General features: G+C 40.6%; 1 protein-coding gene across 11 annotated transcripts in view; it reads left to right on the top strand.

Annotated features, from left to right (window-relative positions):
* Positions 1-27551, top strand: part of SIPA1L2 (signal induced proliferation associated 1 like 2) — a 232477-nt gene that overhangs the window by 152489 nt on the left and 52437 nt on the right. For 8 of the 11 annotated variants that reach the window (XM_070055527.1, XM_070055529.1, XM_051821455.2 and 5 more), the window contains 4 exons: positions 3822-3979; positions 9651-10227; positions 14937-15211; positions 26898-27155. In XM_070055527.1, the coding sequence (XP_069911628.1) occupies positions 3822-3979; positions 9651-10227; positions 14937-15211; positions 26898-27155 (1268 nt within the window). The remainder of the gene's footprint in view (positions 1-3821; positions 3980-9650; positions 10228-14936; positions 15212-26897; positions 27156-27551) is intronic. The other 3 variants (XM_070055531.1, XM_070055530.1, XM_051821459.2) reach the window with 1 other exon arrangement.

Here is a 27551-nt window from a genome sequence, read left to right as displayed (position 1 = left end):
TTCTTTGTGTAGCCTCTGGAGATCGGCCTTTTCCAGCCTCAAATGAGCTTTCCGTTCCCTGACCCTTAGAAGCTCTTTGAACCACACCTGACTGCCTTGCATTCATTTTATGCAGCTTACTTTGAGTTCAGTGCAAAATATATATATCTTCCTGGGTTAAAAAAGAAAGAATTTAACAAATGAGCCATTTGCATAGAGGCTAGTAGATCTCAACTCATTCAGATTTATGCTATTTTTGATCGCAGTGTGGGTGCTAGACAGGTGTTTATTTTCACTTACTTTTCACCATTGCACCAATACAAAACTGGTTTTGTCAAACCCTAAAGTATGTTTAAGGTGTTGAGACTGAACCCAAAGTTTGCTGTTATGTCAGATCTGTATGCTTTTGCATGGACTTGGGTAAAGACTTGCACTTTCACTTTCCTTGTCACAACAAGAGCTTATTCCTGTTTCACAACTCGAATCAAGTGTTAGAAATTTAGTAGACTTGACTATGTAAATCTTTCAAGTATTTGTGCAATATTTATTCACTGTTGCAGTGGAGACACTAAGTTGGTTCTCTTGGCAGCACTGAAAAAGCATTACTGGCTTTTTCTTTTGTCTAGAAACAAGTTAGTCCCAGAAGATACCATTCCTTTAACTCCTAAAACAAACACTGCCTTCGTGTTTTGCTGGTCTGCACTTGTCCATGGTTTGTCATCCTTTTTCCCTTACATATCCAAACTCTGATTATATAGAATTTCAATGACTGGTTTGAAAAAAAAAATGAATTTCTAAAGTAAACATTTGCCTTTAAGAAATCCAAGAAATTGCTTAAGTAATTGCATGTTTAGCAAAATTTATAAAAATGGTTAATATTTCTGTTAACCTTCCAGAAGTTTTATTTCTTTAGTCCATTTTTCTTACTTTATTTTCCTTCATGGAGCTTTAGATTTTATTCTTTTTTAAGGATTTATTTATTTATTTGTTTGAAATTCAGAGTTACAGAGAGAGAGGGAGAGACAGAAAGAGAGATCTTCCATCTACTGGTTCACTCTCCAGGTGACCGCAACAGCTAAGACCAGACCAGAGTTTCATCTGGGTCTCCCAATGAGGGTGACAGGAGCCCAAGCACTTGGGCCATCTTCTGCTGCTTTTCCCAGGACGTTAGCAGGGAGCTGGATTGGAAGTGGAGCAGCCAGGACAAGGACCAGTGCCCATTTAAGATGCTGGCATTGCAAGCAGTGACTCTACCCACTATACCACAGTGCCAGCCCCGATTTTATTCCTCTTAATGAATCTCTTTATCATACCCCAACACCCTAAATGCACCTAAATCTTTTTCTTCAAAGTGCATGCTTTGGTTAAATTAGCTAGACTTTAAGAACATTTTTTGGCTCATTTTACAAAGCTAGAGAATATGCTTAGAAAAGGACAAAAGTGCCTTGGCATGTTGTCAAGGTAACCAAGCTTCAAATTTTCTTTCACTTGAACTGTAAATATTCCTGTGGTGCAGTATAGAGTTAGACTGAACATCTTCCTTCAGAAAGAAGAGAAATTGGTTAGAACAGCTGCCCAGTTTGCTGTTGTAATAACAACAGCCAGGAAGCAGTGACTAATGAGACTGCCCGGACACTGTGTGCTGGATGGAGAGGGCTGGCCTACATAAAGTGGCACACAGTCTTCGCTCAGAACTCACTGCCTGACCTGTTGTGGCTAATATGGAAAATTATCCTGGAAACAGCAAAAGTTACTGTGTTTTGTATTTTGCAAATCCCATTGATTACAATGTTAGGCGTGTTTTTATTTTAGCTATCACTTTGTTCCTGATTCTCCCTTATCTCATTAAAATACCTATGAATCATGTATTTCTGGTATTTGAGAAAGAGGAGAATGTCTTTGCCTACTATAATTTTGACTAATTTTTAATATGCATTTGAAGTGGCATATTTTATTTAAATATCTTAAAGTTTTTTTAGACAAGTTTAAATGTGGTGACTCAGTTGGGTCTCTGTATTGTATATTAATGTATGTTTCCAAACTTCACTCAGACAGCAAGATGATTTTTGTGTTTTTGTAACTTTAACCAAGGGAATTTAAATCAGAATTTTCCAGCCCATGAATCAGCAATTTAACTGGCCTGTAGAGAACTCTGAAAGAATGAACATTTCATTCCCCTTTTCCAGGCCTTTTATCATGCTAAATCACAAGTCAGGGGCCTGACAATGAAATCCTTTTTGTATCTGCTTTAAAAGGTTTTAAAAGTTGAACTTAGTGCCCTTTACAATGAAATATGCTCCATAGGTGCCAAATAAATTTAAGGGCAAGGTCTTTGTCTTTGTTACTGCTGGTGAAGAGAGATTTACCACTTGAGATTGTTCCATTACTCCAGTGACATCACCAGCTCAGGTAAGGGTTTTTTTTAATGTATTAAAACTGAAGATCACTAACTTTTAAAGCACAGAGTCAATGCCCTAATTGTATGAAGTTAGTAAGCACTTTGCACATAGATTTATTGGCATGTGCTCATAGTAAAGCATAGTATTATCTGTCAATATTGTATTTGTATCATTTGTATATTTGTTTAGCCAGCGAGTTATGTGCTTGGCACCACTCCATTAGACTTCAGGAAATAAAGTTGTTATCTCTGACCTCCTGAAAGTTATGACCTGATGCAGAAGTAAACCATCCGGCAAGAGAGAACTCATCAACTAGTGTAATAGTTGAAACCTGGGTGTATAGATGGAGCACCAGCATGTTTAGTCTTGACTCTGAGGTTTCTTGCAAGTGAGGTGAGATCTCTGCAGATCCTTGAGTTACTTAAGAGAAACTTGGGGTGAAATGGGCATTCTTAGCAGAAGGAACATCAAAAGTAAAGGCGTTGTTAAAATGTTACTGCTCTGGGGCTCCTTCTTCCCTGCCAAACTTGCACTTTATAGTATTTTAAAATATTGGATTTTTAGGCTTTATTCCCACAGAATTCTGTGTTTCTGAAATATGTTTTAAAGGGCCAGCTTTTGGTTAATTATTCTGAATATATTACCCACCAAAATGACAGTCTTATGTTTTTGTTGCACAGGTTACAAGGTAGGTCCTTGTACGCCCTCGTGGACACTGTCTGTCTTAAACAGAAGAACTTATAGTATAAAATTTCTTCAAGTGCTTTGAGCTCTAACTTGCTATTATTTTGGGGGTAAAAAGATAAGGAACCAGGGGCAACTGCTGTGGCACAGCTGGTAAGGTCACTTCCTGCAATGCCGGCATCCCATATGGGCACCGGTTCGGGTCCCAGCTACTCCACTTCCAATCCAACTCTCTGCTATGACCTGGGAAAGCAATAGAAGATGGCCCAAGTCCTTGGGCCCCTGCACCCATGTAGGAGACCTGTTGGAGGCTCCTGGCTCCAGGCGTGGGATCAGCCCAGTTCTGGCCATTGTGGCTAATTGGAGATTGAACCAGCAGAGGGAAGACCTCTCTCTCTGCCTTTCCTTCTTTATCTGTGTTACTCTGGCTTTCAAATAAATAAATAAATCTTTTAAAAAGAGTGAGAGAGAGGGAGAGAGAGAGAGAGAGAGGAGCTGAATAGATGAAAGATAATGAGAACACAAGTTGAATTTTAAAATTAAAAAGATATTAATTTTTTAGGTTTTTCTTTCCCTAGGTCTTTTGTACACAGCCCAGTTTTCTCTTTTCGCTCGGAAGCACTAGCTACTAAAGAATGACTGTGGTTTTCTAAATCACTCCTATAAATTGGAAGCTGAATGAATTGCGTATATTTACGTATTTTGTTTTAGAGATACACTTGTTTGTAACCTTATGTGTGTTCACTTTCTTGACCACAGCTTCTGAGGAAAAGGCACATAGGAAATGACATCGTCACCATCGTCTTTCAGGAGCCTGGGGCACTTCCTTTTACTCCCAAAAGCATCCGGTCTCACTTTCAGCATGTTTTTGTCATCGTCAAAGTGCATAATCCATGTACTGAAAATGTTTGTTACAGGTGAGTCAGTAGTCCCTGATGTGTCATTCTCCCAGGCACATTTTAACAGCAATTTTTCCCAGGAGGTTTCAGTTTTTTAGTTATTATTTCTAACCTCACAGTTCTCTAATTACATTTCTCATTATAATCAGTCAGCTACTCTCTCTGTAAGGAAAAAAGTATTCTCTCTGTAAGAAAAAAATACCTTCCTCCCATTTTGTCCCTTTGTAAAAGTGAAAAGACTTAGCAGTTCAAAATGGAGATGTAAAGTCCACGTTTTCTGTTTTCTCCTTAAACACCACATGTGGCAGGAATCAGTAGCATAGTTGATATCAGCCTGTGAGTTGGATAATGTGGCCATTTAAGTTCTTCTCTAGAAGTAAGTGTTGTGGCAAAAAAACATTTCATTGGGCATCTTGGAACCACTCACTGCCATGGGTGTGCTGAGATAAGGAGCTGAACCTTGTTTGGATGACTTCAAAAGGCCATGAATATGCCTTGGAATCCGGACACTGTTTCTGATGAGGCCTGCTTTCAGTCTACTTCTGCACACAGACTGCAACTCAGCGATCATACCATGCATGCCGGGTACTGACAAGAGAGTGGGCCTTTCACCTGAGTTTGAATCCAGCTTTACTGCTTGTCATGGGGCTTTGTGTGAGCTAGTTATTTTTCTTAGCCTTTTGATTCCTTCTCTTAAAATTGAGGATAACAGCACCTAATTCAAAATGTGGTTATGAAGAATAAATAGCTTAAATTATGCAAAATACCATTGGAGTTTTTGGCATTCATCCAAGGTTATTTTCCTTTATAATCTTAAAACAGGAATTGCCAGTACAGCTGCCTACTGAGCCTAGGTTGGGGACATGAATATTCATTGTAAGAGAATGGTGGGAAGGTGTAGACAGCAGACATGCCCCCTAAAGGCAAAAAAGAAACTAGTCTAAATAATAAATGTTGCCAACTGACATTCCACCATTGTCCAACCTGTCTTAAAAGCCTAGAGTTTCAAACCGCCAGGTTTTAATAGGAGTTCTTCCTCCTGGCCTCCTTGTTCAGCATTGAAAGTCTGGCCCCATGGTGCAGCGTTCCATGTAATAGACCTGGAATCAACCCAAGCAGCTGCCTGTTTTCCCCCCATTGTGATTCACTGGGCTACATGCTCAGGACTACTTTAGAAAAATGCTATTTGAAATAATATACTATCAATTCTGTATAAATGATATGTTGAAAATAGGTTAAGTCGGTGCATACTTGGCGAGTTGGCTTCCCTTCCGAAAGCTCAACCAGTACATGATAATTATGAAGAATAATCTTAAAACCTGGGCCAAGTCAAGTATTTTGAATTATTTTCTGTCTTTAGTTTATGCTTTAATCATGAGTATATTAGGATAAAAAAGCAAAGATAGGTAATATCTATTTATTTTTATTTATTTATTTTTTAATTCTCTGATTTTAATTAAATTACCATGGGAGGGATGTTTTTGAAACCACTAGTGATTTTATATATAAAGAAAGTACATTGCATTTTTTTTTTCTGGGACAGAATATAGCCTAAGAATATCATTCACAAAAGTCACTTGGTTTTCAAGAAACTATGTTGTTATCACTAAATTAACATTTACTGATGAGACTCAGTTGTAAAGTCAATAGAGTGCCTCAGATTTTTGGAAGTGCCTCGTCAGCTTCATTGATCATGTTAAAATCGTTACTAGTATTCATCAGAGAATCAGTCATAACCTTCACAAAAACTGGCCTAATCAATTCTGTAACATTTGTGAAACTTCACTTTGTCACATGGAATAAGGTTTGGCCCAGATTTCCAAAAATACCTTGTGGATCTGTTTCACAGGATACTCTATAAACATGCCAATGATACAGTAAATTCATGAACATAATTTTCAAGGAAATGGCAAAATACGGTCCAGGTATACTGTGTTTTTAAATTGCTCTATCTTAATCTAGGGATATAGGCAAGCTCCCATGAGTGCTGCTGTTCTCATGTGCTTTCCACAGGTTTTGAGTACCGGTGTGTTCTTGCTGACAAGGACCTGCAGAACCAGTCAGTGCAGATCCATAAGTCTTACAGCAACCCAGAGGGGCTAGAGATAACCGCCTGTAATGAAAGCTATGCAGCCTGTGCAGCGTACCTGCCTGAGTAGGGGAGTGTGTTCCCACCTACGGGAGTCTGAGGCTCCCACCATGAATGCAGAGGAATGCCCAGGAACTGATTCTGGATCCAGAGTTCTTTGTAACATAATTGTAGCCTGAAGTTTTTAAGAAACAAACTTAACTGATCGTCTCTTTATTTATTTAAAAAAATGTTTAATTTTAATCACTGGTGCAAATGTGTAGATCTCACTTTGGGATTCATATTTTTGTATACTTTCCAAGGTAAGCTCTAGCTGAATGGGAAGATTCCACTCTAGGGACTTTGTAGATAGCAGTAATAGACTTTTTAAATAAAAAGTAGAGAGATATCTACAAGAAACGTTGACTGCCATTTTAGAAAACTTAATATTTAGCCCCTTTTGGCAAAAACTAGGTGATAGAGTTAAATTGGTTATTAAAATAATGATTGTTTATGATAGTAATAGTGATATTACTGTCATCATTAGTGATATAGCTGTAGTTTTTGGTAATAACTTTCCATGCATTATTTTGTTTAATCCTCACAATGGGCTTTTGAGTACGCTGCTGTTTTGTCCTGTATTTTACAGATGAGGAAACTGAAGGGCAAAGTAACTCAAACTCAGAAAGTGGTGGAGCTAGAGTCCATCTGAGCACACCTAGCTCTGAAGTCTGCTCTTGACCACTTGCTTTATTAGCTTCGACCACGAGACTTACTAACACCCTTTTCCTGTACATCAGGGGATGTTTTTTATTTTTGCTCTTGGTGGAGAGGGATATACATCCATCTGTGTAAAATCAGTAAATGCCATCAAGTTCTTTGGCTAAAATAAGGAATTCTGAAACACCTTCTTGTTCTGACACATTGAGAATTATCAGACTTTGGTAAGAGGATGAGGATATTCCTTCTGGCCTAAAGAAGAAGTGTTAAGGGTTATATAAATTTTTATATCCAGGGATCTCTGATTGATCCCTATATCCAGAATGTTATTCTAATCATGGAATAGCTTTGTGTAAATTCTGCTGCTTCTCATGTACAACTCTTGAGTGCACAGGGCTGTAGTTTACTGAACAAGAATACAGCATACATTGCAGAGTCCCCAGTTAGGTACTCAGGTCTATAATATGATACAAAAAGAATCTCCTATTTAAAAGATACAGACACTATATCTCCTCTACCCACTATGTAGCTCCACGGTGAAAGCTGCTTTTGAGCCTATTAAATGTAAGAAATTTTCTCTGACGCTTTAACTTAAATGCAAGCTGCAGTCAGAGAGTGAGTGGTGCAAGATCCACAGAGTTAAATACAGAAAAATAATGCTCCAAAGTGTCAGATGAGATTTAGCCTTTTCACCACTCCATGGGTAAAATGCTCCTGGGAATCTATGCTCATTGCTGAAAGACAGAGCTAGAAAGGAGATGGAATACATGAGGTTATTTTGCCCCGTGTAAAGGAGGGTGGGTTCCAGTGCTGGATGCTGTCTGAGCTCACTGGCAATAGAGAGAAGAAAAGGCACAGGTGTGGTTAGAATATCATGAGTCCAAACAGGTACCACTTTCCTGGAGTTGCCAAGTGGAAGCCAAATGAGTTCATCTAGAATGTCCATGCTACAGATGGCAGTGAGGGAGGAAGAATCATTTGTAGTGTGGGGTCCAGAAGCATCGGCCTCTGCAACATGAAGACCTTCTTTGCATATCACAGATGTGAATCAGGTCTGCCAACCTCTCCCTTGGGTTTAGTGCACAAACTACAGAACAGCACCACGAGAGAGACCCTATTCCTAAATGAATTTGCTGCATCTGTCCCAAAGGAATACACTCTGCCCTGTCTTAATAACAGCAAAAGCCCCAGCCAGCCAGCCAGCCATCCTGCTGTGATGACTACTGAAGAGTATGTGGATGAAAGCAAAAGTGAGACATACCTGGGGACTAGGATCTTTTAACTGTTTAACCACCCACATTCCAGAAGAGGAGTTTGCATCTGACAACTCATTTGGACAGAATATCTTCATTACTTAATTTATTTTATAATTTTCAGCAAGGATCAAAACACAGATTGCCTTATTTCCTTTATCCTGATGTAGAAAACATCCATCTGAGCAGATGAAGGATTAGTACAAGTCTTGGTCTGCACTATACACTCAGTAATCTGGGAGCAGATTCTCTATGTGCTGCGGGCTTCATTCATTTACATATTCTAATCCTTTTCTGTTAATTCACCAATTTGCTTGTTCAAAAAGGATTGAGGTAACTAAAGCTGCTCTCTGATATAGTGGACCATTAGTGGTTTTGTTGTATTAAGGTGACTGTGAATATTGCTGTATATTTGATCTTTATCCTTCTTTGAATCTCTTAAAGCTTTACTTCTATAAAACTTGCATTTAGATTTAAAAACTGATCAATAAGAGCATTTCCCTAATACAACGACACTTAAAAATTCTGATCCTGTAAATGTGATCATTCTGTCCTGTACTATTGAGATCCAACTGGTACCAAACTCACTTCTTTTTTTTTTTTTTTTAATTTTATTTATTTATTTAAGAGGTAGAGTTACAGACAGTGAGAGGGAGAGACAGAAAGAAAGGTCTTCCTTCCTTTGGTTCACTCCCCAAATGGCCGCAATGGCCGGAGCTACGTCGATCCGAAGCCAGGAGCCAGGTGCTTCTTCCGGGTCTCCCACGTGGGTGCAGGGGCCCAAGGACTTGGGCCATCTTCTACTGCTTTCCCAGTCCATAGCAGAGAGCTGGGTTGAAGAGGAGCAGCCGGGACTAGAACCGGCACCCATATGGGCTGTCAGTTCCGCAGGCAGAGGATTAACCTACTGCACCACAGTGCCAGCCCCCCAAACTCACTTCTATTAGAGTGTTACCATCTTGCTCAGTAGTAGATAACCACAGAATTACAGACTGCCAACCTGGCACCATCTCAAACTGGTATCCCATCCTGCTGTGGATCCATTGTCTCCTGTAGTTCTTTGCTAGGGCTGCCTTAACAGGTACCACACACTGGGTGGCTGGAACAACAAGCCTGTATTTCTCACGGATCTGGAGACAGGAAGTCCAAGATCAAGTTGCCAGCCAGGTTGGTTTCTCCTGAGGACTCCATCCTTGGCATGAGATGGCTGCCTTCTCCCTGTGCCTTCATATCTCTGTACACGCATCCCTACTGTCTCTTTACATGCCCTAATTTCCTATTCTTATGAAGACTTCAGTCAATTGAATAAGGGCCCACCAAAACAGCCTCATTTTGACTTCATCACCTCTTTAAGACCCTATTTTCAGATACATTTACATCCACAGGTTTGGGGGTTAGGAATTCGACTTTGGAATTTTGAGTAGACTACAACTCAACTCATAACACCCCCACCTTCAAGTACATTTGAAAAAAAGTTTTACTTAAAACAAACAAGAAAACTTGGTATGTAGCAATTACAAGAAGAAAAACCTGTGACATAGGTGGGCTAACTTGAGTTAACTCACACTTAAACGTGGGAGTCGGTGTTAAATTGCTGGAGGTAAATATAATATCGAAGCTTATCTCATTTTTCTTTCTTCTTCCTCAGTGTTGGAGTTTCCAGATCAAAAGATGTGCCACCATTTGGTCCACCAATCCCCAAAGGTGTGACTTTCCCAAAATCTGCAGTGTTTCGGGACTTCCTTTTAGCCAAAGTAATCAATGCAGAAAATGCAGCCCATAAGTCAGAAAAATTCCGGGCAATGGCCACTCGAACAAGGCAAGAGTACTTGAAAGATCTGGCGGAGAACTTTGTCACGACTGCCACTGTGGATACCTCTGTGAAATTCAGCTTCATCACGCTGGGTGCAAAGAAGAAGGAGAAAGTAAAGCCAAGGAAGGATGCCCATCTGTTTAGCATTGGTGCAATCATGTGGCACGTGATAGCACGGGACTTTGGCCAGTCTGCTGACATCGAATGTCTTCTTGGGATTTCCAATGAGTTCATAATGTTGATTGAAAAAGATTCCAAGAATGTTGTATTTAACTGCTCCTGCAGGGATGTTATTGGGTGGACGTCTGGATTAATGAGTATCAAAGTTTTCTATGAAAGAGGAGAATGTATCCTCCTGTCCTCAGTGGATAACTGTTCCGAAGACATAAGGGAAATTGTTCACCGATTAGTAGTAAGTACATATTTTATGTTTTCTGTTGTCCTTACGTCTCAGTTCCATATGTCTAATAGTTTCCACCAGGGAAATCCTATCATGATCCCAACACCTAAGGAATGAACTACTCTTCATTAAGGATTCAGTTTAATGTTTAGTGCTGGATCCTTTTGAGCAGTCACTGACTACAGAATGGTGGCAAAGCACCCATCACAAATCCAAATATTTTGCATTTATGGCGACTGAAAGGACATACTTTGATGGTGGGTAATAAATAGGCACAAACTTGCTATTGATTATGTGAATACCTGAGGCCTATTTGCAGCTTCATTTCTGTATGTGTTTATACAGCAGGTATTTTTGTGTAAATACATTAAATAGGTTACATGTTAATCTTCTAGCCATAATTTCCTAAGGGTTTTTTTTGTTGTTGTTAATTTATTTTACTTGAAAGTCAGAGTGACAGAGAAAGGTTTTCATTTGTTTCACTTTGCAAATGCCCACAATAGTCAGGCCTAGGGCAGGCTAAAGCTAGGAGCCTAGAACTCCATCCAGACCTTCTACATGGATGAAAGGGGCACACGCACTTGAGGACACATTAGCAGGGAGCTAAATCTGAAGTGCAGGAGCCAGGACTCGATCCAGCCCGCCAACGTGGGATGTCGGTGTCTGAAGCAGCAGTTTACCCCACTGTGCCACAGCACCACCCTTCCTAAGGAGGTTTTGTAGTTACTCCCTAACTTAAAAGACTGAGAATGGTGGCCAGCGATTGTGGCACAGTGGGTTAAGCCACTGCCTGGGATGCCAGCATCCACTTGAGTCCGGTTTGTGTCCACATGGGAGAGCAGATGGAGTTCCTGGCCCAGCCCTGGCCCTTGTGGCTATTTGGGGAGTGAGCCAGCAGATGAAGGCTGTGTCTCTTGCTCTTTCTGTCTGTAACTCTGCCTTTGAAATAAGTCAATGAATCTTTGTGTAAAAAGAAAGACTAAAAATAAAAATCAGTCTTAAGAAAGGTTATTTTTTAAATGTGATTTTTTACCACAAAGTCCCGAAGTTCTGATGTTTAGCCATCTTATTTCTGTTCCCAGTTTAACAAAGTTCAGATTTCAGTTTGAGTTTGTACAAGGGTAGTAAGAATAAGTAAAACTATTTCTAATTTTAATTGTTTTGGATAAGTTATGAAGGAGACATATAAAGGCAATAAAATTTTTCAGGTAAACCTTACCCTAGGGAAGATGTATTTTTTTTTATTAATCAGAAAAGGTTTAGGGTATGGTGTTGTGGCATAGTGGGTTAAGCCTCCACCTGTAGTGCCAGCATCCAATATAGGCACCTGTTCGAGACCCAACTGCGCTACTTCCCATCTAGTTCCCTGCTAATGCACCTGGGTAAGAAGCAGAGAATGGCCTAAATCTTTGGGCCCCTGTACCCACATGAGAGATCCTAAAGAAGCTCCAGGCTCCCAGCTTCGGCCTGGTCCAGCCCTGTCCTTTGCGACCATTTGGGGAGTAAACCAGTGGATAAGAAGATTTTTCTCTCTGTCTCTCCCTCTCTCTGTCTGTAACTCTGCCTTTCAAATAAAAATTTTTTAAAATCTTAAAAAAAAAGGGTAAGTCAACTATAGATCAGGAAAAAAGGAGAAATTATATCCTTTCTTGACCCTTTTTTTGCCACCAAATATGTCTTTTTTTTTTAATTAGAATCTCTATGTAAGAGAGAATAAAACCAGGACAATGTCTGCTATCATTGAAAAAACAATCTCCTTATTTACAGACACTGTTTACAGTTGAGGGCCTCAGTGTGTTCAATAGTATTATCAAGGGTACATGTTAAAACACAGATAGACATTTAGGGATGATTACATACATGATTAGGGGCCAGTGCTGTGGCATAGGAGGTTAAGCAGCCGCCCACAATCTTGGCATCCCACAATAGCACCTGTTCGAGTCCTGGCTACTCCTCTTCTGATCCAGCTCCCTGCTAATGCACCTGGGAAAGCAATGGAGGACAGCCCAAGTACTCGGGCCCCTGCACCCACGTGTAGACTCCTGGCCCAGCCACTGCTGTTACAGCCATTTGGGGAGTGAAACAGTGGATGAAAGATATCTCTTTCTCTTTCTCTCTCTTTCTCTGTGTGTGTGTGTGTATCTCTAACTCTGCCTTTCAAATAAATTAAGTGAATCCTTAAAAAAAAAAAGTGCATGATTAGTTTGTGTGCCTAAAGAGTTGACTCTTGAGTTATACTTGTGAGTCTCAAGATAAATTGTGCTTTTGGTTATTGCAAATACTTTTTAGTATATCCACTGAGTCATCATAGTCTGTGCTCCTGAAAACACAACACAAATACTACTTCATCAGCCACGTAAACGCATTACCTATACGTATTTACACATGAGTTCTTAACACATTCCCTATTCCTTGGACTCCATCCCACCACTTTCTTAGAAAAGTGACTGTGCTGTTTATGTGAATAAGGCACCTGATGGCAGGAATATGAGGAGATCATTTCTGTGTATCGGATGACTTGCAACATGAGCTGTTGAAAGCAAGCCAACCCAAAGTCTAGTGAAGGGAGGAGAACATGCAGGTTGGTGCAGCGTAGTCACATCAAGAATGGAAGAAAGAGGACACGCACACAGTGCAGTTGTTGGGAGTGAGTACCTGCTTGGCTGCTCATTCCATGGGGATGGTGGAATGAAAGGTGGCTGTTAGGTAGATAAAGATAGAGGAGATAAGAGCAGCTGCACCTCAAGGAATGGTCAGCACCAGCTTCACTGGTGTGCGACCTGCACCTTCCGCTGTCCCCTTCTTCAAATTCTATGTAATTTTAGAATAAAGGGCCCACAAATTATTATTATTATTCATGTGTCCTGGGCACACAAATAGGTGGCCATTGTTTGGGCATGATAATTGAATCCATACAAGTATGTTAGGAGAGTCAGATGTGTGGCAAATGTGACTTTTCAGACTTTGGGGGTGTTAAGAAACAAAGAATAGGAGGATAAAGAAATAGCAGAAAGCCAAAGTAAGGGAGTTGTAAGTGGTTAGAGGAAAAGGAGGAGAGATAGAATCTGTAGGACTCTGGGAAAGCCGAGCCAGACACACTTCAGTCTAATATATAGATATTATATTTCAGCTAACAATTGCATTAATATTTGGAAAAACTCGGGGTACATTTTATGAGTAGTCTTTGGTTAGGTTGCTTGGAGCAAACTTGGAAAAGGAGTGAAAGACAAATTTATTTGGTTGTACATATTACTGAAGTACTTTTTCAGCAGTTTTAAATTAGTTCCGTTCATAACTTTGGAAGCTTCAATCTTTCAGAATTTCATCACTGTCTTTCACCAGCAATCCCTTTCCCCATCTTGCTGAATCCTTAACTGTCATGCTTGTCTAGGAGACGCTGATTGGCAGTGTATGTACTTGTGGTAACCATGGAAACAGCAGACACAATGGTGATCCATGGGAGCCGTCCTAGTCCCATAGCTATACTTGCAGGCATAGGTCTTATTAAATAGGTATCTGTGTATTCAGAGCAGGTTTCGGGGAAATGGAGCATTTATTAAACTGAAACTTCATACATTGCCTCTGGGCTTTTGGGGATAGGGGTTGTGATACCTCACAACTTGAAATTTGCCACAAATAAGTGAGGTCATAGTCATCAGCTGGTATTTAATGAGCCTATGTTTTCCTTTCATTGCATTGTAAACTGTACTGCAGTCTCAGTAAGCACTTTGGAGGATTGCATTAGCTAATTACTGGTCCTTCAGTGCACTGAGTGGGATGCAAACTACCTTTCTTTCATGTTCCCTTTCACAGTCCTACGCTAGACTCCCACTCTTGGGGAAGTGATGGTCGCTGGAACTGTCACTACTCGGGGTTGCCTTTAACCCCAAGGGGATGGGTGTGATGGGGAGAAGCAGCCCAAAGACAACAGAGGGTCTCTGCTGCCTGCAAGAGCACCATCCGGCAGGCTCCCTTGTTCACAGATGGCCAAGGAGTCTGGCTGGCCTGTCCACGGTTGATCTGAGGGGTCCTCAACACCCAGACAAGTTTAGGCAGTCACTCCCCTGGAGAGGAGTCTGAGGTGACAAAACAGGACATACACGGACTTCCAGGATACAGGAGAGACTAAGAATGTTTTTTAACATTCTGACTTTCTGCTATTGCCCTTAGTGAACTCAGAAGCAGGCCCTGAGTATTTGGATATGCTTTTTTTTTTTTAAGTTGAGTGAAATTGATTGATAGATTTTAGTATTTAATGCTTGAAACCTGCAATGGCTTTCAAAGTCTTTTCATTTTTTTCCCCCATTGCTATAATCTGTCTAGAACAATGGAATTTGGATGCTTAAGAGCCACGCCTGTTGATACAACCTGAGTGGAGGGGGTCACCAGAGCCTATCTTAGGTACCCAAGCTGTAGGTCACTGTTGCCTAAGAAAAAGCAGGACACTTGTATCCTTTGAAGGATGACCCATGGTTGTACTGTTATTTTATTTGTGTAGGATGCCAGATTAAATTGTAGAGAATTCTGAAATTAAGTACATCCTTATGTTGTCCTTGGTCAGCTGAGTCAGCTGAGGGAAGACAGGGACATGGGCACTCTCTAAGCTGTGTTGGTCGAGGAAAGAGAGGCTGGCAGGGGACCTGTACGTGCATCTTTGCTGGGGCCTCATGGAGGCCCAGGCTGGAAGGGAGGACGTCTCTGACAATCTGCTTCCCCCTCAGATAGTGACCAGAGGCTGCGAGACTGTGGAAATGACCCTGAGGAGGAATGGGCTGGGCCAGCTCGGCTTCCATGTGAATTTTGAAGGCATCGTCGCAGATGTGGAACCTTTTGGCTTTGCCTGGAAGGCTGGTCTTCGCCAAGGTAGCCGCCTTGTGGAAATCTGCAAAGTGGCCGTGGCCACTCTGACCCACGAGCAGATGATCGACCTGCTGCGGACTTCTGTGACTGTGAAGGTGGTCATCATCCAGCCTCATGATGACGGCTCACCCCGGAGGTAAGGCTGGAAGGCCTTTGGTAGCCTCATAGCAGGAGGCTGCCCTAACTGCTCCTGCAAGGGCCTTAGGCATGTGGTCATGTGAACCTTCCACAGCATTGTTGGGATGCCAGCCGTTAGAGCAATTGCAAAAGAGAGTCTAAAAAGCTATTGATATGCAATAAATGATGAGTATAATTTTATATGCAATCTAATGGGACCCTCACTACATAAAAGGTGAACTTTCATAAACTGAAGGGAAGAACACCTGTCTGATTCACCTGGACCAGCACGACTTTTGTTTAAGAGGAAACATTGTTTATCTTAGCTTGGTCTTTAGCAAATTGGATGCTTTACACAACTAGGATTTCTTTCTGCAATGTGGAGTCATTAAGTATTAACAAAATATTTAATAGTACCCATACCTGTATGTGTGAACAACAAATATACCCTGTGTGGTGACTACTATGTGTTACCAATTGAAACTTGAGAGCTGTTGAGCTGGCTCAGGACCCGTCATGAAAAACATATGGAAAGAAATGGCTAGACTTAAACATCTCTGATGTGAATGACTAGAGAGTAGAGATGAGACTAGAATTAGAGAGCAGTAGTGTTCCATTGTTAATAGAAAATAATTATGCTCAACAACAAGAAAATGTTAGGCCAAAAGACAAGAGTGTCAAAATAGGACAAGCTTCCATGTGGGCTGTAGCCCAGCACTATTGGTATAGGGTGTCTGATGATAACAGCTAGAGTGTGTTGCTACCATCTCTCCATCTCAAATGCAGATCCTGCATGCAGCCTGAAGGGCTGTGGCTTTTGAGAGAGAAAATGTGCTTGGAATCAGGCCTTCGGTGTGTGATCTTGGATGATTCACATGCTGCCTCCGAGCCTCACTGTCTGAGAAATATGGAGTGTAATACTGCCTACCCTAAACGGTTTTCCTGAAGATTAAATAAAATGATATAATGCAAAGCATGTAGAGCCTTCTAGCATAATCAAGGCTCTACACATTTTAGTTTTGGGAAAAAAAGACACTTTCATTTTCAAAAGAAATTCTTATCATCCAAAGATAGCAGGATTACTGTTCCCACTTTCTGGATGTGTTAAATGAAGTCGTTCTCTCTCCTTCCTCCAACTCCTTTCTTCTTCCTTTAAACTAGCACTGTCTAGTAGTGCTTTGTGACAGTATGCTCTGTATCTGTATCTGCCCTGTCCCAAACAGTAGCCATGGTCCATATGTTGCTGTCTGTTGGTCACACACTTGAAATGTGGCTGGTGGAACTGTGGGAATGAATTTTTCATTTTAATTCATTGAGATTTGATAAACCACTAGTGGCTAACAGCTGCCATGTTGGATATATCAGCTCTAAACCAGGATTTCTTAGAAAACAAACCAGGAAAATCTTCCTCTGCAGTTAATATGGAAAATTTTGCAGACGTCTCTTTCTGCTAGTTATCTTGCCATTTGCTTCCAGCCTGACTTTCTTTGACCGTATTTCCTATATTTTCCCAGTGTGTTTATAAAACAAAGACTCTAAAGAACTCATAGTTCCCTGTCACCTGACATCTTGAAGATGTTTCCTGGTGCCTTTTAAGTTTTCAAGAGATCAGGTTAATAAAAATGTAAAGTTATGTTTGATATTGAGAACATGTGATTTTGAAGAACAGAATTCCCGAGGAAATATTGAAACGTTTTTCAGCTAAAGCACATTTAAAAATACAGTTTGAAAGTTTTGTCTATTACCTTTTCATCCAAGGGCATGTTGGATTAAAGGGGAGCCAGTTGTCTGTCTTGGTCTGCATGTAATTACTTGTTATAAATGCAAATTCTTTTATTGAAGGTAGCTAAGACATTTATTTAGAGATTTTATCCTTGTTTTCTACAAGTTTCATCCCTGTCATTCCCTGAATATATAGACTTTTTTCCACTTTGTTAATCTGAAATTACTGGCTTCTGTACTCTAGTGTTAGCCAGAAGGTTTCAAGTAGCTATTTGCCTGGTGGTAACACTGCAGAATTGTCATTCCTGCCACCCACTTTTCTGCAAATCATAAAGGCTTTAAGCCTAGCATGTACCATTCAAAACTCTTTCAACTCAGTTTTCCAATTTTCTGTGAATCTGAATTTGCAAATTTTTAAATCCCTGTTTCTGCTAGTTTTTGAATTGTTTTATGCCTGCAAGTGTCTGTGTGCCCTGATAAACGTATTGCTGCCGTCAGACAGCCTCCCCTGCGCAGCCCTTCCCCTCCGAGTGCCAGCCTTTTGCTTTAGACTGCAGTGTGTGCTGTGCCCTTTTCAGTTTCATCCTTGCTCTCGGCGTGTTTGTGCACTATTAGGCTTCTTAAACTGTACAGGAGGGGTAAACGGGAGAGTGGTTAGCGCTTGACTCATTTTAAAAATTAAAATACAAACCTTTTAAACTATGCATCCTTTAGTGTCATTATCCCCATAGCAAAATACACAAGGATTCGCCACAAGCTGGAATTGCATATTTGATTTGTGGCATGGGAAATTACCTCCAACTTCTTTCACAAATTGGCTTTTAGTGCCTGTCAGGGAGGGGAAAAAATATTTTAAGTAGAATGAATTTAAATTCATTTAAATATACTTGTGTGCATGTGTGTGTATATATGTACTTTTATCTTTAATATGTGTGCCACAAGAACTACAGAAGTGGCTACATTAATGAATTACAAGAGATTTTAGTCTTGGATACATTGTGAAAAATGCTCTCATTCATTTTTGCCATTAATCAAATTAATATCTGTCCTACAAGATGTCAGTGAGGAATTCATTTTGACGGGGAGCCCATCTGCCCCTGAGAACAGCAGGAGAGGCCTGTCATTTAATAGACGGGCTCTGCTGGTCCTCAGGTTGGAAGGTGCTAAGTTGTGACTCAGAAGCTGCTGATTTAAATGAAGTCTTTAGCAGGGAGAGTCTTTCTGTGGAATCAAAACCCACCTGCCCTGGGAAGTCCAATTCTTCAGCCTAAGGGTGATGGCAAGCCAGCTGCCCCTCAGCTCAAAAGGAAGGCAGAGACATTTTTCGTTTTCCTTATGGAGTTCCGGGGAACACCAAGTAGGAAAGATCCCCCATTGGGAATGCTTGTTAACTGATTTCGTGCTGGGATTGGAGCCTGGACCGAATTCATATACATTGGGAATGAGTGGCTAGAAGCAACTTGGGGATAGCAGTCTTTAAATGGAAATGAGGCTTCTTCAAGGGAGTACGGGTGTTTTTCCGGCAGAAAGTCTCAGTGGCAAAGATGAAGAGGGGTTGCCATTGCCTAGGATGCTTAATTAAGATCTTCTTGTTCTTGCGAGGGTGGTTTACAGCCTCTGGGATGGCCCTCTCCTCCAGCTCTCCAAGGTGACTGACATTCTATCAATGTCACTTTAAGGAGAGCATGTCAACTTAAAAGGCTGAATTAAAGGAAGTAACAGCTCATCAGAATTATGCATGAGTTGTTATACAGTGTGGGTGAATTTAGTAAATATGTCCAATAAAAATGGAAATGGGATTCCTTGCTGTGGTACATCTGTTTTGTGTGGTTTTTTTGTATTTTGTTGACATACTTTCCAAGACATATTTTTCTATATAATGCAAATCAGTGGAACTGTTCTCATATTATCATGAGTCTGAATTACTCTCATTGTTCTCTAAAATTAAAGCATTATGTTTTGGTCTTCTATATTGTTGCTTCGTGCCTAACCAGCTTCCTGAGATACACAGAGAGAACGTGGAAATAGAACCAGGAAGGGAATTCAATTCTGTCAATTTAGCTATATATATAAAATAGAAGTTGAGTTGACATTTGGGCTCATGTGAAGTTTTCAATTAGAGTTTCAGTTTATTTATATGAAAATACAATTTATATCTGATATGATATTATGTACCCTCCAGTAATGAGTTTTTAATGTGAAATGTGAAAATAATACAGAACTTGAAGTATAAAACATCACCTGAAATACCCTCCCTTTACTGAGTCCTTTGTCCAGTCCTCCAAGTACAATGTTCAGGTCCATTTTCTCATTCCCTCCAGTCAGGACATGGGATTACAGAACTCATTGCAGATTGCCTTGCATTCCCTCATGCATCCACTCTTAGCTGATTTGTGCGAGAAATTGTACTGGACCCTGTGGATATTAAAATGCACAGGAAAGATAGAATCTTTACTTTCATGAACTCCTTTTTGTCCAGCATTTAGAATCTGACATTCTAAATCCAGTACTTCCTATTCCTATTTTGGTTATTTAAAAATGGTTTTCTCAGACTATAGCAACAACTCATTAGTTGATAATTGGGTTCTCAAAATAGTGCTAAAAATGCTGTTGCCTTCTCCAGTTAATAGTCTACATTTGATACCTACACTTTTTTATATTTTTTTTCAAAAATGAATGCAAAGGGTGATAATAAAGCATGAGTATTTTCTCTTAGGCAAATAGCAATGTCATGTTTGACAAGTTACACCATGGCTAAGAGGACACACCTAACTATTGGATAACCTCCTAGTAGAAATAACTCACCAAAAATCAAGCATCAAATAACCATTGAGAATCTCATCTATAAGACTTTGAAGAATTACAATGCAGTAAAATGTTATTCCTGTTCTCAAGCTTTTAGAGAAAAAGAATTAAAAAGAAGCAATTGGTTTCAGCAAGAGCTTCCTGAACCTCTGTCCAGTGCTGTCCTGGGTACAGGGATACAAAGACACAGACTGCCTGTCTCTAACGAGGAAGGGAAGGAGAGGAAAGGGAGCTGATAAATTATTCAGTGCCAGATAACCTCGCTTCCTATTTCATGTGGCATATAGCTTTTCAGCTCAAGACCTTTCTTCAGAGGGCTTGGTCAAGTGGGTGTATGGCCTAGATGTCTCTTTTTCTATCTACTGTCTGAGGGTCTCTCTGTTTGTATATGTAAATTAAGGAGATTTATTGAAAAGTGAATTCATGTTTAATTTAGTGCCAATTTCATGTGTGACACTGCCCTAACCTTTACAGTTAGTTATACCATGTAGTTATCTTCCTCTTGGAAGCTTTTGATTTTTTTTATGTACCAGAAAGAGTTTGTGATTCAAGTGAATGAGCATCAATTACCCCTGTCACCTTGTTGGATGATTTGGAAAAAGTCTTTTAGCTATTAGCAGGCTATTAGCATAACAACCATTAAATGATTAAAATATCAGTGATTACTTTAATCCCGGAGCTATAAAAGGATTCTTTTACAAAGTACATAATATAAAAGAAATAGGTACTTCACGAGGAGATAATCTGCTTTTGTTTCTAAAAATTCTTTCAGCCATCCAGTGGAAAATAGGACATAATGTGAGCTGAATCAACTGTTCTCTGATGGTTTTCTAAAAACAACACAAAACAAAAAACCAACCATCTATTTTGGAAAGAGCTGTACTTGGAATCAGAGGACCTGAGTTCCAGCGTTGGCCCTGTCTCTGATTAGCTGTAATAATGTTCCAACATCTCTAATCCTTTTGGAAAATGGAGGTTTCCGGTGTAGTATGTGGAAAATGAGGTGCTAGGAAAGGCAAGGTGGTGGATTGGAAGTAAAGGATAGCATTGTATCAGCTCCTCTACTTGTGACTCGTCTTCCTCTACATGTACCCCTGAGAGGCAGCAGGTGATAGCCCACATGTCTGGCTTGCTGCCACCCACACGGGAAAGCTGGATTGAGTTCCAGGTTCCCAGCTTCAGCCTGGCTCTGGTTGCTGTGGGTATTCGGGGAGGAAACCAGCAGAAGGATGAGCTCTCTTTTCTGACCCACCTCCACCCCTTTTGTTTGATGATTGAATTCAGTTAAAAGTGCTTGGCCATGATGCAGTCCAGGAAAGTAAAACCAGTAGGCAGTTTCAGAGTAAGTACCTGGCCTGGTCCAGACAATTTGTTTAACTGCCTTTTTTTTTTTTTTTTTAAGAATATGTGTTCTTCCTTTGAACCTTCTCAGTTCTCTAGGTTTTTAATTTTGTTTTTCTACTCATTGTTCCCTTAGGATTCTTCTCATTTCTTAGTTTTGAAGTAGCATAATATAAAATCATGTGTCCTACTTTTATGCAAGATGAAAAGAATAAGATAATAGAATAAAAATGTATTGTCCATAGGTGAATATTGATGAAGGCAATTTTATAGTTCTAAAGTTTTTTTAAATTTTAAATGTTAAAATTCTAGCATTCTATGAGTATCTGTTATCTTGAAATTTCATGAAAGTTTATGTGCCTTTTGTAGTTAGGGGTGGTTTTCTTCTTTTGTAGAAACAAAAATAATGCTATTTGTAACACATTTCATTCTTATGAAATTGTCACTTGGGAGTTTTACATGTTCCTGTTCTGTTTTCAGGAGAAGGCTCTAAAGAGACCATCACATTTCTAAACTATGTGTTGCTAGGTGTGCGTTTTGAGCCCAGAGCCCAGACTTGCTGTTTAGTAGAGAAGAGTTTGATTGGTATCAAAGGTTCCTGCTGGGAACAAATAGAAGACACTGAATTGCTTGTCTGGGCTCCAACGGTGAGGGTCCCCATGGTCAGGCTGCAGAGGTCAAAGCGATGCTTTAGAGCAAGGTCCAAAACCTGGTCAGCAGGGAGTCTGTTTTCAAGTGCCCAAATTATTGATGGTGTCTTTGGAAAGGGATGGGCCTGTGTGAGTGGATGCCATTTTGAGACCTTCAAGGATGTCTGTGAAGTTATGAGGTGCATGAACTACAGTGGTTGATAGTGAGTGTGGGTATCTGTTAACTTAGAGCCAGAGTAGACACCACCTGTTTGCTGGACTTGCCTAGGAGTTTGGCGTTGGTGGCAGCTCTAGACCGAGAAATCATCTGGTGAGAAACCATATGTTAGCAAGAAGCAGGGAGAAAGCCAATGAATGTGGGTATGAATAAATTAATTAGCATCTCTTGTACAGGATTGAGCCATCCTAAGAGGTTTGCAGTGGTTAAGTTCAGAAAGACAAGTAGTATTGTTTTTCAGAATACAGTGATAAAATGTAAGCTTCTCTGAGGACTGTAGCTAATGTGACTGCTTGTCATTCTTGCAGTTTATTAGTGCAACATTATTAACTAGCACATTTTCAGTAACCTTCTTGGTCTATAAAATGTTATACCTTCCAGGGCATACTAGCAAAAGAGATTAGGCTCGGAAAAGAGAGATTAGGCTAGACAAGAAACATTAGCAATTATTTTCCTATTTAACCCTGAAGCTGAGTTTTATTGATCCCTACCTAACATGGTAATTAGAAACATAAGCCAATGATGTGTACATTTGTTATGGAGCCAAGAGGAAATCAATATGCTTACATGCAAGTGATCCTGCAGACTGATCTAACATTTTGGAGTATCTCCTGTTGGCAAGCAAGCTGTGAAAAATGTGTCAGAAGCTATAAATGCAGTTCCCATCCCTTGATTTGATTTGATATGTCAAAAGGAAGCCAAATGTGTGTATCAGTGAGCTCTGGATTTTTGTGCTATTATGGGAAAGCAGAAGACTAAACTCTTTTCCTGAAAAAGATTTGAATTACACACAAGAACAGCTCACTTTTTCAGTAACGTCTTTTTGTGCTGGGTCTTTCTGCATTTGGTCTATCTGAGTTTCAGTTGGCCTTTCCTTTGTGGTAAGGAATGTTTGTCATATGGCCCTCCACAGCAGCCCAGGGTGGACGTTTCAGATAAACTGGGGTATCTCACTACCCAGGGAGGAGAGATATTGAGTGCAAAGGTGGAAACAGGTTTGCCTCTGATAGACACTGCAGCACAAAGACCTCAGCAGGCAATTTCTAATTCTTTTATTCCTCTCTTCCCATTTCCCTAAAAGTTAGCTGAATTTTCTGTATGAATCCATCTGGGAATTTCTCATACATATGGAGTAGAATGAAATTTGACTAGATTTGGTGCTAATTTAGATGATATTCAGTGGTATTTGACATTTTAGTCATAGAAGTAAACAAAGCAAAATCCAGTTTATAAGGATAGTTGTTGTAAAAGTGTCATACAACAAAATTAATTTTCATTTAAAGCCATTCTTTCGAGAATCATTTTTATTAGGTCAAAAGAATGGCTGTTTTTGTATTTAAAAAGTACCTTTACACATGACCTTCTGCAAGAGATTGGAAATAAAATAATTCCATCTTGACTTTTCTCCTCAACCTAATGTATTGCACAAGATTTTAGCAGTACTCTCTCCAGTGTTAGTCATGATTATGCATTAATATAACATTTATCTTCCAAGACTCAAAATTATAGTACCTAATTAAAGACTAAAATATATGAGCATGAATTAAGTAGACCACACTACTCAGCCATCTGTCTTCTCTTTCCTTTTTGCTGAACAAAACCAAACCAAATGATCTTGAAGCCCAAACAGGCACTGGAAATGCAAGTTGTCTTTTGGTCCACAAGATTTGAAGTTCACATTCTTTTCATTCAAAATATAACCTCAGAACCTTTCACTTTGATGGGAATTAATTCCAGCTGCCTTGGCTTATGCCATTCAGACAGAGGCATCCTTGGCGACCAAAACCTGGAGTTCATCTGAACATCTAGTGACTTGGCTTAGGGTGCAAGACAAGAGTAAAGAATAGTTTTGTTGATGCTTTATTGTCACATTACTGTAGCATCCCACTTTGACAGTGTCTAATCAGGCTGTTGACCATATAGGTGAGTCACGATTCCTAGGGGATGTGGTATCTAGTTAAGTAGAAAAACCTTTGGAAACCATGCAAGTCCACAAGTACAACTGTTAAGTAAAGCCTAGGTATTTTATTGGAGATAATGTAATCTCAGTATATCTGGACTTCCACTGAGTTTGACCAGTAATTAACCATGTAAGTCAGTAAACTAGAGAAGTATAAACTAAATAGGAAAAAATAATTTTGCTTTTGTGAGGATAAATTAGCATTGTCCTGACGCTCACATTTGAGACTGACCTGGTTCTTCCTATGTCCTGGCCCAGCTGCACCATTTGGCTTTGCAGACTGACTTTGATCAAGTCAACAGTGATATTTGCCCTGTGCCGTTTGGTGGGGGAACTTTGGAGTGTCTGACAAGTCCTGAATTTTTCAGGTTCAAGGATTGTGAGTATCTGACAGGGGATGACCTGTGAGGAGTTGTGACACTAGTTCAGGAGTGTGAGTCTGTCACTGAAAGCCACAGCTGACTTTGGCATGATGAACCCTCATATTTTCCTTGAACTGTGTCTGCTTTTGCTGTTTCTCACTTTTCTCAGGGCCAACAGAAAAACTGACATGTAACTCTGATTCCTGGTTTTTGAACTGTAGTTTAAAATACCTGTTCAGATTATATAGGTAGAACATTTTAATCCATTACAGTATATTTATGGCCTGTGTTCAGTGTTCTTGATTGTATGCACATTGGTTATGATGTATTTTATCTGTCCTATACATTTCCAGACTACCTGGAGAGAAAGACATATACATAAACTGCTTAATGACTGAATCTGCCAATCAGCTAAAAGTATGATGCTGGACCCAAATTAATTAGTCCTGGATTTTCAGTAGACAAGGCCACCCAAAACCTAGGATGTTGCCACTACCTAAAGTTGTGTGGCTTGTGTCAGAAAGACACCTGCTCACACAGCGGGTGACTCCTGAAGTCCAGCCTCAGTCCTCTGCCTGTGGGTCTGTGCAGAGTGCAGACTTTTTTAAAATTCACAACGTGAGTTGTTGGTCTTTGTGCTGTTCAGCAGAGTTGACAAATCTTGTGGAGGCCCAGCTAAGATTTGGGCCAGACTGGGAGATGTGGTTGCCCAAGACTGGAAGGAATGGGAATGGAGTGGACCAGCAGTTTGGGTTAGACCAATTATGTAGAAACTGTGGGCAGGCCAGGTTATTGACCAACAGGTTCCTTTCTATGCTGGGGCTGCTCAGTAGAAATATTTCATTTAGAGTTTTTTACTTTCCAGAATTAGAAATAGGTTAAATCATATTGTATTTTAGAGTATCTCAAAAATATTATCAGTTCAACATCCAATAAATATCTCACAATTATTAATGAAGTAGTTTATTTTATTTTTCAGTATTAGGAATTTGAGACCTAGAGAATATTGTACTTTTATAGCATATCTCAATTCAGATGTTATTTCTCCCAAATACTTGTTTAGATTTCTTAAAAGTTTAGAGTTGAAAAAAAAAAAGATTGGCATACACAAGTGATTCCAAACGCACTTTTTAAAAAGTCAGCTTTTAAGTTTGAATTAATGAAGATAAAATCACACTGTTTATCAATGGCATAGCCCATTCCAGTGCTCAGTGGACATGTGGAGTTGTTGGCTGCTTTGCTGGAGCTGTGACTCTGGAGGGACCATGGGAAAATCGATGGTAGAGGAGGTGCCAGTGGGAGGCAGTGAGGAGACATTGATGTTTTCAGGGAGATAAATCTCATACAGGATTTATAATGCGGAGAATCCACAGTGGAGAGAGGACAGAGGCCAGGTAGAATCTATAACCCCAACATGTGATGATGCACTCTGGTTAACATCATCAGTTTAGTGAGTTCCAGTTGTGGCCCAGTTCTTCTGGGCACTAAGTAGCCTGGCTTATAGGTGTGCTGCACAGATCCCAAGGCTTTTGTGAAGAGTCAAGCATATGGACAAAGGGAAGCTTTTTTCTTCCTATGTGTTATGGTTTTCCTTACAGCTTAACCGAGGAATAATTGGCATATAATAATTTACATGCATGCAAAGCATACACTTTGATGAATTGGGGCACATGTATGAAGTAGTCACCACAAACAGATAATAGGCATTTCCATCATCCCTAAAAATGGCTAACATTGATTTGAGGTATCTCATTACTGGGGTCTGGAGGCAGATGGAGACTGTGGGCCCAGTGTTGGTCCTTCTGATAACTTTGAGCAAGGTATTTAATGTCTCTGGGCATTTGATTTCTAGTTATAGTAGATAATGTTTACTATCTCTAAAAGTATACATAAAATATTTAGCAACCTGTTGATCCTAGAGGCCTCTTATTATCCTGGGTATTCAGTTTCTTATTATGGGATCTGGAAAAATAGCTCTTTACCCACTGGTAGTTGAGTTTTTTAAAAATTTACTTGTTAGAAAGGCAGAAAGAGAGAAGCAGAAACAGAGGCTTCTCATCCCCTGGTTCATTCCTCAAATGCCGATAGCAGAGAAGATCAGGCCAAAGCTGGGAGCCAGGAACTCTGCCCAAGTCTCCCATGTGGGTGGCAGGAATTTGACTCCCTGAGCATCACCTGCTGCCTTACAAGGCATACATTAGCAGGAAGCTGGAATCAGAAGCGGAGCCAGGACTCAGACCTAAGCATTTGGATCTGGGATGTAGGAGTCCCAAGCAGCACTTTAGATGCTGCACCAAATGCCCCACCCGTGTTGACCTTTTTAATTACTGTAAGTTATATCAGCAGGTATCCTGCCTCTTAGTAAGGATGGATGATAATGTGTGCCTGCCTCGGGACCAGGCAAACCCCTAGACAGCCTTTTTGTGAATTCAGTAATTGTGGGCAGAAGCAACAGAATAGTCGAGAAACATCATTTTCTAATAGATAAGATGCTCCTTAGGGTAGATCCCTCTCCGTCATTGACTGGGAGCCCTGAGAAGCACATGTAGCTTCCTGTGTGCTTGTGCTGCCAAGCACCTCCAGGAGTAAGCCATGCAGAGGACTCAGCTGTGAGTCTCCCTTCTCACCATCTCTTCTTGGCCCAACAGAGGGTGTTCAGAGCTCTGCCGGATCCCCATGGTGGAATACAAACTGGACAGCGAAGGCACCCCCTGCGAGTACAAAACCCCCTTCAGGAGGAACACCACGTGGCACCGAGTGCCCACCCCTGCCCTGCAGCCCATCTCCAGGGCCTCCCCTGTCCCTGGCACGCCCGACCGGCTTCAGTGCCAGCAGCTGCTCCAGCAGGCCCAGGCCGCCATTCCTCGCAGCACCTCCTTTGACCGGAAGCTGCCCGATGGCACAAGGTAACGCTGGTGCTGTATCCTCCATACAGCCCTTCTAAAACTGGGGTTAGAAACTTGAAATCATAGGGAGGGTCTCTACTTGGCTCAACCACTTCCTTTAAAAAAAATTATTTATTTGAAAGGCAGTTACAGAACGAGAGAGGGAGAGACAGAGAGAGATCTTTCATTTGTTGGTTGACTCCTCAAATGGCTGTAACAGCTGGGGCTGGGCCAGGCTGAAGCCAGGAGCCTGGAGCCTTATCTAGGTGTCTCATGTGGTGCAGAGCCCCAGGCACTTGGGACATCTTCTACTGCATTACCAGGCACATTAGCAGGGAGCTGGATCGGGAATGGAGCAGCTGGGACTTGAACAGGCACCCATATGGAATGTTGGCACTGCCGGTGGAGGCTTAATCT

The sequence above is a fragment of the Oryctolagus cuniculus genome, chromosome 13 (genome assembly GCF_964237555.1).
Source record: "Oryctolagus cuniculus chromosome 13, mOryCun1.1, whole genome shotgun sequence".
Classification (NCBI taxonomy): Eukaryota; Metazoa; Chordata; class Mammalia; order Lagomorpha; family Leporidae; genus Oryctolagus; species Oryctolagus cuniculus.
This window is presented reverse-complemented; position numbering and strand designations above follow the sequence as displayed.